This window comes from Notothenia rossii (assembly GCF_949606895.1).
Source record: "Notothenia rossii genome assembly, chromosome: 7".
NCBI lineage: Eukaryota > Metazoa > Chordata > Actinopteri > Perciformes > Nototheniidae > Notothenia > Notothenia rossii.
The window spans coordinates 35947303-35959976 of record NC_136905.1 but is presented as its reverse complement, the minus strand read 5'-3'; the positions used below and the strand labels follow the sequence as shown (position 1 = coordinate 35959976).

The following is a 12674-nucleotide window of genomic DNA, read 5'->3' as shown; positions in this document are numbered from 1 at the left end:
TAGTTGAGTTTTGACAGCATCTATCAAACTAGATGTGTTGCCTTAATGGTCTGTTTTCTAATATTTCTGTGATTCTGAACCACGTCTGTGTCTGCATATAATGTTCGTATTTAGTCTCATCAGGGGTCTTAAAAAGTCTTACATTTGATAATCTGAATGTAAGGCCTTAAAAAGGTCTTAAATATGACCCAAAAAATTAGAAAGGTTTTAAATATGATTGAGAAGGTCTTAAAAATGATCGGATTTGAAAGGTACTTCTGTGTTGTGATAGCGTCTAAATGTGTTTTGGGGGAAATGTCCGGGCTGCAAAGTAACCAGTACGGTAATAGCCTTTCAGTTCCCCCCAACAATTTATATTGAATTAAATCAACATGGAACCAGTAATCACTAACTTTGTTTCCCCCTGCCCCTTATTGGAGAACACCCAGCTAGTAACCTAGCAACATAGGTTCAGCTTGCGGCAGTCAGAAACTCATGTATCTTCGAATCTACTTACAAATGAATATGGGGAAGTGTCAGTTCAACCGTATTTGGTTGGAAAACATCTAATTTAGTGCTTGGTTGAAACCAGTGGAGGGGAACGTGTTTGAAGTCCGCAGCACCATTTGCAAAATAAATAAACGTTTGTTTTGCTAATTTAGCGTTAGCTAGTGGAGCGTTAGCTAGTGCAGCAGCTCCCGCAACAACACTGGGGGACCTCCGGGCGATGTTTGGGTCTACGTCAACCCTAAAAGCGGAGGTGTTGTAGACGCTAAATACCGTAGCTAAACAGCAATCATACAACAGCAACGATGAAATAGTGTAGCCAATTTAATTTAAGGGGTAATTTCTCAAAATGTTCCCCGTGTGGTCTATTCACCATTACAATAGCCCGACCTAAAATAATTTCCACCAGCCGCCACTGGTTCCGTGAGAAACTAAAACAATGGGAACATTGTGTTGGTGAACGTATAAATAGATGAATTGTATTTCGTGAGTATAACACGGCAGTATATAAATAAAGCTGTATTGTATATCAACCCAGTCTCTCTCTCTCTCTCTCTCTCTCTCTCTATATATATATACTGTTATTCCACACACGCCAAATGGATGCTGTTTGTAGTTCTACAGACATTGACTATTAGCAGTTTATAAATAAAGCTGTATTGTATATCGTGTGTGAAATAACAGTATACATATATGTGTATACTGTTATTTCACACACGCTAAATGGAGGAATTATTTCTGATTTGAGTTACATTTTTGAAAGAATAAGCCAGTGAAGTAATCAAAGTAATTGTTTTTTCCACATTTGTTTTCACAGTGATGAAGACGAGTATCAAATGGCTTCTGGATCACAGCCATCAACATCTGCCTCATCCGAGCTACGACGTGCATCAGATCAGCATACAGTTGCCCCAGAGCCATCAACATCCAAGCTACGCCGCCGGACGTCTGCACCAGCACTAACTCAGCCTCCCTCTGCATCTTCTGATTCAGTGGACAGACTTTCAGGAGGAAAGTGAAACGGGCTGGTGTGTGGCAGACTAAGATTGTTGCCGTTCCTGATGCTGTGGTGGACTACAACAGAAGCATGGGCTGCGTGTATGCATCCGATGCTTTGATTGGGTACTACAGCGTTCACCACAAAACCATGAAATGGTACAAGACTTTTTTTTACCATTTTCTGGACATTGCAGTGGTGAACAGCTTCCTTCTCCACAAGGAGCTGCACAAGATGAGGGGTGACCCCGGCAGGACGAAGCCACACACCCAGAAGTCCTTCAGGGAGCAGCTTGCTGCAGACATGAGGGGTGAAGTCCCTGCAGCACCACCACCACTCCCCCCCATCTTCACTCGTATGCATTCCCAAGTATTATGGGGAAGATGCCACCGCGCTCAGGAGGTGCTCTGATGCTGGCAACACAACGGTGAAGACCTGTCTACTGCACTAACGGAGTGTCCACACAGCAGCAAAACACATTCGGGTTGTGTACATTTTTTCTTTTTTGCCAGTGTTTACAAAAAAATTTGTGTGTGTTTTGCACAAAATCAGATTCAACAAAAAAGTTACATATTAGTCATTCGGGACAAAAGTTTCCACTTCCAAAAACTGGTCTAAAATGACAACAGATTAATATTTTTTAAAACTTTTTCGGGTTAAATCTTTCAATCAACTTCAGTCTTGATCAAAAATACCAAATGTTAAATTATGTTCAGGATTTTAACCCTTGCACTGCCAGTTTGAAAACATGAATTTTCGTTTTCTATGAAAAACATGCACAAAAAGGCAGTTATTTTCCATATAATAAATGTTGGGGGGGTCGGCTTTTTTTTTTATCACAGTCTTGTATATGTCAAAGATTAGCAGCAAAATTGATTTTTTTGCATTATTAGTTTTTGCACAAAATCAGATTAAACAAAAAACTCACACATTAGCCACTCGTGTCCAATCCACTCCCATTATAACCACATCTTTTGATCTCTCCACCATACCGGAATAAAATCATGCATTTTGTAATGTCAGGGTTTTATATTGGAGGAAAATAGTTCAATTTGTCCTTTTTATTCTATATCACCAGATGGGACACCATTCCTGAGATGGAGGCTCTTGACCAACTCCCTCAACAGCCAAGGCCGGATTAGTACCTCCAGGGCCCTCTGGGCACTGAGTGCTCATGGCCCCCCACCCACCAACCAGTGGCGGACTGGGGGGAAAAAGTTGCCCTGGGATTAATTGACAGACAGGCCCACTTATTGCGCGGCATCGTATTGTATTTCTTTTAAAGTCCGAGCGGCCCTCCGGCCCACGTACAGCAGCGGCCCACCAGGAAAACTCCCGGTATTCCCGATGGCCAGTCTGCCCCTGCCCCAAACCCACGTACCAACAAGTAACACCACGCCTACCCATACCTACCAACATGTCAATCTGGCATGTCAAATCGCACACCTATTTGTCAAAAGCAGGGACGCAGCTACATAGTTCAACCAAAGTAGGTCTAGCCTTTTGCCCTTTCAGTCAGAAATCACAAGACAAAGATACAATGGATAAGATCTCAAGAAGACCTAGGTAATATCACTCAAAACCTCAGAGCAGCACCCCACTTAATGCCAAAATATGACTGGCTGGCTGTACAAATACACAAGGAGTTCTATTAGTCACAAACATTGAGAGTTACAAAATTAAAATATGTAGTGAAATTGTGTGGTTGCTCAACTAAGTGATCAGTATATGTGATGGAAGATTGTGTGTGTGTGTGTGTGTGTGTGTGTGTGTGTGTGTGTGTGTGTGTGTGTGTGTGTGTGTGTGTGTGTGTGTGTGTGTGTGTGAGAGACAGTGGATCTTACCTTTTAGAAGTGTTTCTTCCTTGCCTTTCTCTTTGAAAAATCTGCGATTAGGTCATCAAAATCCAAGGCTCAAGGCTAACATTGCTCGCTAGCTCGACAACATCCTCCGTGACCGCCGCCACCATTCCTTTTGTTTGCTGGCTTATTTCGTCACTTCTTGCTTTTTTGAAAAAGCTATTTATTATTGGGAAATTTTTTAATGCAGCCGCCACTCTCTCTTCTTTTTCTTTCTTTTCGCAGCCCTGCTGGGCGTTTGGCTACCGGCACCATCCATTTTTTCAACTCACGTGACAAAATGTGACATGAGTGAGGGTGGGGCTGTGATTCGGCTATACACCGCCGCTGCATAGTAATAAAGTTGAGCGCATACATAGTGAGACCTACAGTACAGGAACGGTTTAGAAAATATATAAATTTGACCCTTTAGAAAAGCTGTGTTATTTATAGTGAAGAGTGAGTGTCATTTAAAAGAATGTATGATGAGTGAGGTTGTGCCCGAAAAAGACAAGATAAAACAATTAAAAAATGTTTAAAAAACATTTATCTTCTTACTGAGGACCCTCTTTGCTCAAGGGCCCCTGGGCACTTGCCCAGGTTGCCCATATGATTAATCCGGCCTTGTCAACAGCCCATAGTTGAAAGCAAGGGAGAACCACCCAGCCTGGGTGAGGTGCAGGATGCCATTAAGAATATGAAAAACAACAAGGCTGCTGGGCCCGACGCCATCCCAGCAGAAGTCCTGAAGAAAGGCGGATCCGATCTTCTTAAGCACATCCATGCCCTGCTTCTCAAAATCTGGGAAGAAGAGGAAATCCCTGCTCAGCTTCGGGATGCCTTAATTGTCTCCATATTTAAGAAGGGAGACAGGGCAGACTGCGGAAATTACCGTGGCATTTCTCTCTTGTCCACCATAGGGAAAGCCCTAGCTCGGGTGTTGGCCAACAGACTCACCCCCCTGTCAGAAAGCATCCTTCCTGAGTCTCAGAGTGGATTTTGCCCAAACAGAGGCACTACAGACATGATTTTCACTACTCGCCAACTGCAAGAAAAATGCCGAGAACAAAATCAACCATTATACATGGCCTTCATCGACCTCACCAAAGCCTTCGACTCAGTGAGCCGTCAGGCCCTCTGGGCTGGTACTGGCAAAGATTGGCTGCCCAGAAAAATACGTCCGGGTACCGAGACTGCTGCATGACAATATGTCAGCCACGGTACTCAGTGGCAGTGGAGACGAAACTGAACCCTTCCGGGTCGACACAGGAGTCAAACAGGGATGTGTCATCGCTCCAACACTATTCTCCATCTTTGTTGCTGCTATCCTACATCTCACAAGCAAGCATCTGCCCCAGGGAGTCAACATCATGTACTGAACTGACGGCCAACTCCTCAACATCAACCGTTTCAGGGCTAAAGGTCAGACCACCACCATATCGATCATGGAGCTGCAGTATGCGGACGACAACGCCCTTGTAGCCCTCTCGGAAGAGGACCTACAGGGTATCCTATCAGCCTTTGCGAAAGCATAGAAACAGCTTGGTCTAGCCATCAACATAAGAAAGACCCAAATCCTCCACCAACCACCACCAAACAGCAGTAAGCCTGTCCTACCCCCAAACATCTCCATTGACAACATCAGACTGGAAAATGTGGACCACTTCCCATACCTTTTACATTACATTACATTACATTACATTGCATTTAGCTGACGCTTTTATCCAAAGCGACTTACAATAAGTGCATTCGACCAGGAAGATACAACCTTTAAGAAAACAGAATCATATAAGTACATCAGGTTTCATAGAGCCAAACATTTCAAGTGCTACTCAACTGGCATTTAGAAAGCCAGCCCTTTATTAGTATATAAGTGCTTTGTTAGTAATTCTATCGCTCGAAGTGGAGTCTAAAGAGATGAGTTTTCAGTTTGCGTCGGAAGATGTGTAAGCTATCTGCTGTCCTGATTTCAATGGGGAGCTCATTCCACCATTTTGGAGCCAGGATAGCAAACCCACGTGTTTTTGCTGACGGGAACTTGGGTCCCCCTCGCAGTGCGGGTGCAGCGAGCTGTTTGGCAGCCTCCTATCATCAAAAGCTGTTATTGATGACGAAATACACCATCGCCTCAGCTGTGCCAGTGGGGCTTTCTCAAGGCTAAGGAAGAGAGTCTTTGAGAGCCGTGACCTCCAAGCAAAGACCAAAATCTTGGTCTATAAAGCTGTGGTGCTCCCCACTCTTCTGTATGGATCAGAAGCCTGGAACACATACAGCAGGCACTTAAAGGCACTTGAGGCATACCATCAGAGATCCCTTCGAAAAATCCTTAGGATTAGCTGGGAGGATCGGCGCACTAACACCAGTGTCCTGGAGGAGGCTGACATTCCCACCATCACTGCCACCATTGCCCAAAACCAGCTCAGATGGACTGGCCATGTTATCCGCATGCCTGACTCTCGCCTCCCAAAACAAGTCCTTTATTCCCAACTTGTTAAAGGGAAACGGGCCCCCTGGAGGCCAAAAGAAGAGGTAAAAAGATAACATAAAAACAAACCTAAAGAAGTGCCACATAGACCTAAAAGCTTGGGAAGACATTGCAAAAGACAGGGCGACCTGGAGAAACCTTGTCTGTGAGGGTGCTGCACTATACAATGATGATCTCTGCCATGCTGCACAAGACAAGCGCAGACTCAGGAAGGAGAGATCAACCACCAAACAGGTCCAACCCAAACCCTCCACCACTACATTCCCATGTCCACACTGCACAAGGATAATCGGGTCCAGAATTGGCCTCTATGCCCACCTGAAGACCCACAAGGACCGAGAAGGAGGACAGTCATACTCGACTACGAGTGACCGCCGATGATGACGACAGAGACAACAATATACAGTAGATTTGGTTTACAGCAAGTCGCAGTTTCCGCCTCATGTCTTTCTTTCTTTTTTTCTCTCACTCCGTCATTCCCAAACTCATACACACTCGTACATATTAAACCTCCTTATACCTTGTGTATGTGTGAGTGATTGTGTGTGAGAATGAGACAGGAGTAAGTGTGCTCTCATTGCCTTTTGTTTTTCATTTGTGCTGTTTCATGTGTCTTAGAGGTAAATAGATGTATGGTCTTGACCCAGCTTGACCTCGATGTTTTGAATGGTTTGGAACTTCAAAGTCCTTTGATAATGTCTCTTTAGCAAACAGACATACACAGCCATACATACACTCCTTGAAGTAAATAAAAACATCTGGCTGCAAAGCCAAAGCTTCAAATATGTGTAGTTTGGCTGGATGGTCATTTCATTCCTGTGATACGCAACAAGCAGTAAGATGAAGAGGAGCTTCTCTGTGGGACAAGAGGTCTCATGCAGCCCGTAACTTCAGCTGCAGGACTCATCCTTTGAAACAGAAACACCCTGAGAAGGAGAATCTGGTGTGGATCTGAACTGTGCTTGAAAGGAGTCAGCACAAGGATAACAACTTTTTTGCCAAACATGAGAAGGAGAATCTGATGTGGAGTTTGTGGTGGAGTCTGATCCTTCTTCGCCCGACCCTTCCCCTGAAAGTGGAGAGGACACAGAGGATCCCATCCCGTAGCTGCGCTACATGCCTCTGCACTATCCTATCCGGAGGATCGTGTCCATCATGGGTGGACATCAAAACATTTTCAAATCTGGTTTCCCTCTCACGAGGAAACGCCGCGCTACATTCCTGCTGCCAGAGGTTTGGTTTCAGGGCCCACGCGTTATGCCATCATAAATAAATAAATATGAATTCATGACTTGGAATCCTTCTTTGATTTATTCTTTACCCCTGAGATCATCAGCAGTATTGTCGACATGACACATCTGCATGGGGGACGTTCGGTGGCAAACTGGAGGGATGTTGATGCCACAGATGTTAGAGCAAACATTGGATAGGATAGTGCAGAGGAATGTAGCGCAGCTACGGGATGGGATTCTCTGTGTCCTCTCCACTTTCAGGGGAAGGGTCAGACGAAGAACGATCAGACTCCACCACAAACATCTGATCATTTCTCTAAGCATGGCTTCACATGGCGGCGCAACGAATATTCTTGTTAATCCTGGGGCAATCTCTGGTGCTATCATCCCCTTTGCGGTGTGATGGAGGAGGAGATCACTAAGCACTTTATTGACCATCAGGCTTTTTCCATCTAAAAGGTTTTGTAGTCCTTCATACATCTCAACCTCATCACCATCGTGTTGTTCCTCAGCAGCTCCTCTGCAGCTCCTCAACCTCCTCAGCAAAGGTCCTCATCGATTCCTCTGTATCAACGTGGGATTCGGGGCAGAATTGTTCCTTCTTCTCTGCCCCCATCCGATAAATGAACTGTTTGGCAAAAAAGTGGTTTTTCCTTGTGCTGACTCCTTTCAAGCACAGTTCGGGCAGATCCACACCAGATTCTCCTTTTCAGGGTGTTTCTGTTTCAGAGCATGAGTCCTGCCAGGGCCGGCCCTAGACTTTTGGGGGCCCTAAGCAAGATTTTGTTTGGGGGCCCCCCTCACTCTAGCGCGTTCTCACTACACACAACACGGAACCAACTTTTGTCTTATGATGTTAGTATGAGCACACATATTGTACAAATAAGCATGTAAACACTAAAGTGGGACCTGAGAAGAGCAGCACAGTCTTTAAATTGACTACAAATAACTACCTAGGCTATAACTAATGACTATATAAACTCAGTGAACAGAAATATAGAAACTCCTCAGTCCTCAGTGACATATGTTTTGTTGTTGTGGCTCTGAGTCTGTACTCCAGCACATTAGATTTGAAATTAAACAAGGACTATGAGGTTAAAGTGCATACTGTGACCAAGTATTAAATATGACTACTTTGTTGAAGTGTATGTTAATTTGTCCAATATTACATTTGATCCCCCATTTTAGGGGATCAAAAGTACTCTGACAAATGAACATAAACTTGAATAAAGTAGTCATATCAGATAGCACTGATGAACTGACAGTACAGAATAAAAAGACTGACAAAGTGACCATCACTGTTCAAAGATAGATATTTTTAATAAAAAACACTCAACACTAAATAGAATATATAAATAGATCCAAAAATACCTTTAAAGGATTAAATAATATGTGCAAAACAAACTGCTTAACAATGAAATGAAATGTAAAAAAACAAATGCAAATACAAATGTTCCTCTCGTACGTACAGTCAGAATTGTTCTCTTCTTGCTTTCCTGGAGGCAAAGTCATTGATGACCTGATCATAGGAGATCTGGCTGCCAATCTGGTGGTTTATGCTGATTATTGCCATTCCACTCAGGCGATCCTGGGCCATGGAGGACCTCAAGTATGTTTTTATCAGTTTGAGCTTCGAGAAGCATCTCTCTGCGGACGCCACTGTCACTGGAAGGGTACAGGCTATTCTCAGCGCTATCCAAAGATTTGGATAGATCTCACACAGCTCGTTTTCATTTAAGAAGGTGAGCATCTCCAATGTGGTCATATCTTCTTTGGGAAGCTCTGGAAGGCTTTGCATCTCCATGGCTAGCTCTCTCCAGTCAACGTCTGCCTCTTCGCCACAGGTCAATGTTTTTCCCAGCAGGGCACATTGGTCTGTAAGTGACTCATCATCCAGATTATGGAAGTTGTGAAGCACTCCAAACTTGTCTCTTACTTCCCCCAGGGACTTGAATCTGTCCTCCAAAGACTGGATGCCACAGTCCACCACAACATTAAAGAATCCTGTTTCCAGTCTCGTCATGGCATCAGCCACTGCCTCGTCAGCTGCCTCGTAGGCAAAATGCCTCTTTTTGCTCCGCAGCCTCTTTTCTTTCAGCACTGCCTCAACATTCATATTTCCACAGAGCTCTTTTGCTGTGGCCTGAGCATCTGTGAACCCAGTGGCCCTGTAGGTTACCAGCGATGCTTTGGTTTTGTCTAAGAGACTGACCGCAACATCCAGCTGCATGTTGACAGACTGAAGGAGCTTGCTAACTGTATTGATCTTTGACAGAATATCATACCAGACAACAGCGCAGATTTGGAATCTAAATGATCCAATTTCTTCTGCCAGGGATTGGGCCTCAATTCTGACCATGAGATCATTTGCGTTTTCCCTCACCTCTAGCAAAGCCTCCCTGACCTTATCCGTTTGGTAGCGCAACGGCTCGATGCTATTCACTCTGCTCTCCCACCGCGTCTCACTCCAGGACTTGAGAGTGATGTCCACATGTTTTTTCAGGATGGTCCACCTCTGGGGAGAACCTGAAAACAAGGTGTACAGCTTCTGAACATTACCAAAGAAGCAAGTAGCATCTATTGATCCTTTGGCTGAATCCGCCACCATCAAATTCAGTGTGTGGGCTGCACAAGGAACATACAGAGCTCGAGGATTCTTCTCCAACAGCCTGGCCTGCACCCCTTTATTTCTGCCCTTCATGTTTGCACCATTGTCATAGGATTGTCCTCTGCAGTCCTCAAAGGGGATCTTCAGCTCCTCCAGCCTGTTCAAAATGAGTGTAGACAAACCAAGCCCTGTGGATGCAGGGGCTATGATGAACCCCAGAAAGTGCTCCCTGATCTCAGTCCTTTTCTTCACACTCACTGTTCGAATCACAACAGTCATCTGCTCCTGGTGGCTGACGTCTGGGGTGCAATCCAAAATGATGGCAAAATACTTGGACTCTTTGATTTCAGCCACCATTGCTGCAAGTATTGTGTCACTGATACAGGACATGAGTTCATTTTGGATTGTTTTACCCAAGTATGTAGTGTAATTTCCTCCACTGTCAATGCGTCTGATGTGTTCTTTCAGAACAGGGTCAAACTTGGCAATTAGCTCAACTTCTTTGAGGAAATTCCCGTTGTTGTGGTTATGCAGGGTGTCAACAGTCCCTCTAAGTCCCAGGTTCCTCTCTGCTAGAGATTGGATGATGGAAACCAACCGAATGAGCACCTCTCCACCTCTTCTTCTCTGCCTCCAGGAGGTACAACTCTGTTTTGTCTATTGTCTTCCCTTTTCTAAGACGGAGCTCTAGTTCCTTCCAAGTCAACACACTTTTCACATGATCTGGGCTGTTGTCGTGTAGCTTCAGTAATGCGCCAATATTCACCCAGTCCTGTTGTCCCTCTGTTATGAGCTTTAATGATTTCTTGGAAAACAACTTGCAGCAAAAGCAGTAGACTGAATCATTGTTCTTGGAGTATATTAACCAGCTTCGCTTAACTTTCTCACCATTTACAAGTGTTCTAAACATGTAATGATAATGAACGCTTCTGTTGTTTGGTGTTTTCGGGAATACAAAATCTCTGTCCACCTGTACTGGCCCCCTAATCACCAGATCTGTACGTACGTGATCGTTAAGTACTGATGGCCACCCAGTTGGATCCATTGGTGAACCAGAGAGAAAAGGAGTAGAAGTTACAGAGGTAGGTGTAGTAGGCGTAATGGTACTGCTCTCAACTTCAATGGGTACAGAAATACCTACAGGGAAATTAATTTTAAAAAATAAGTTTTTGTTACTTGACATGTTTACAAGTTGATGTTCCTGGCAATGAACAACACAGTTGAATGATTGAACACAATAGTAATAATAATATTCATAATAATAATAATAATAATAATAATAATAATAATACCATGATTGATTGGACATAGTGCTTTGCTTTTCTTGACAAACAAAGTTAAGGTCTCTTTGATGTAGGCCTAAACTTACCAGCATTGTCAGAGGTGGTTTCTTCAGTGATGGAAGTTGATGGAACTGCTATGGAATAAAGAAGTATATCATTGTTTAATATATGACTATAGGACTGTCTCTAGATCAGCTGTCTTTTCACCACTATGGCGCTGCTTTTGAGATAGCTCCAAAGTGCTGATCCAGAATCAGTCCTTAAAAACAGGTATCATCAAACTCCTGCCCCATGCATGACAGATATTTATTATAAGCAATGAACAGCGAGCTTGCTCAATAGAACTTCGACAAATGGCAATTGTAGCTAGCTCTATGGGCTTAATCTATACACTTAACACATCATTTACCAGCATTGTCTGAGGCGGTTTCTTGGATGACATCGGAGTCACTGGTGCCAACAGCTGACCTTGTGGTTTCACATTCACCAACAGCAGCAGTGGAGGTTGATTGACCTGCTATGGAATAAAGAAATATATGATTCGTAATGTAATGACTTAATATTCCAAATTCAGAAAGCTCTCACTTTGGGCCCATTTGAACTCACCAACAGTGTCCTCAGTGGACGTTGTGGTGTGTGCTGGCACCTGCTGTGGGCTTCCAAAGTACTTCAGAAGTGCTCCTGAGGAGAGTATGTTACAGAGTTAAGCTTTATGGAAACAGACTTGAAATGGAACATCAAATGGAACATACTAGCTTTATATAGCTAATTCAATATTCAGCCAATGAATACTTGCATTTACATGAACTTAGAACCCACACAATGATGTTTGGATAGTTCGATAGATAGATAGATAGATAGATAGATAGATAGTACTTTATTAATCCCAGGGGAAATTGGTTTACTTGGTCAAAATATGAAACAAGCACATATACCTAGCTAACATTAGCTACGAGTGTGACTTGCTGCCTGAGCTAAACTTTTCTAAAGTAAATTAATCAGTAACGTTAATAGCATCGCATTATTCTACAGAAAGGCTGAGATAATAATGATAACTTAGCTAGTTAGCTAGCTGTAACGTTAGCTAGAAAGTAAGTAGTAGTAGTAAGTAAGTTAGAATACTCCCAAATCCAAGTTATCCAACTATTGTTAGTGGGACACAGGACAGGAGACAGAGCCATAATATGAAGTTACATACCTTTATTGTCTTGCCTTTTTTCTTCATTATGTTTTCTATTTTTTCGTTTTTGATCACCAGAGGCGTATTTCCTTTTTTTGCCAGACATCATGCAAACTGAAGGCACCACAGTTGAGCGCTCAGCTTTGCCTGCCTGCTCGCTCAAGTTGTCACAGCGTTACAAATGTGCCACAAAACCAACCAATCGGAGAACTCGAGAAGGTCAATTCTGATTGGCTGGTCGTCTCCAATCATATCTTCTATCTGAGATAGATGAGAGTAACACCTACGCCACGACGATTGTTTTTGTACTCCAAATATTAAGCAAAATATGTCACATTATATAATGACTGTTACAGAGTCATCATTTTGAGAAAAAAAGGCCTTCAAAGTTTCCTCTTCTCTGGATCGATCTGATTGATTATTAGCGGAGCAAATTATCAAAATAGTACGGAGGGAAGATATTTTCGTTTGGATTACTGGTCTGGGGGAAGCCCGCGAGTGTGTGTGTGTGTGTGTGTGTGTGTGTGTGTGTGTGTGTGTGTGTGTGTGTGTGTGTGTGTGTGTG

The 12674-nt window shown here is 43.5% G+C and overlaps 1 protein-coding gene across 4 annotated transcripts; it reads right to left on the bottom strand.

Moving 5' to 3' along the window:
- Positions 1–8339: 8339 nt before the first annotated feature.
- LOC307046556 (52 kDa repressor of the inhibitor of the protein kinase-like) lies at positions 8340–12200 on the bottom strand. 4 transcript variants are annotated; one of them, XM_079692967.1, is made up of 4 exons: positions 11536–12200; positions 11339–11446; positions 11016–11063; positions 8340–10783 (listed from the first exon to the last, which is right to left on the bottom strand). In XM_079692967.1, exon 4 carries the CDS (start codon positions 10034–10036, stop codon positions 8510–8512), a length of 1527 nt encoding a protein of 508 aa, XP_079549093.1. In that variant the 5' UTR covers positions 10037–10783; positions 11016–11063; positions 11339–11446; positions 11536–12200; the 3' UTR covers positions 8340–8509. The 4 variants fall into 4 exon arrangements, with proteins under 4 accessions (XP_079549093.1, XP_079549091.1, XP_079549092.1 ...); XM_079692965.1 differs by having other exon boundaries at positions 11339–12200; XM_079692966.1 differs by having other exon boundaries at positions 11016–11446.
- Between the last annotated feature and the right edge of the window lie 474 nt (positions 12201–12674).

Excerpts from the sequence above, each read along its gene's own strand:
- LOC307046556 (XM_079692964.1), bottom strand. The coding sequence starts at position 10,036 with ATGTCCTGTATCAGTGACACAATACTTGCAGCAATGGTGGCTGAAATC.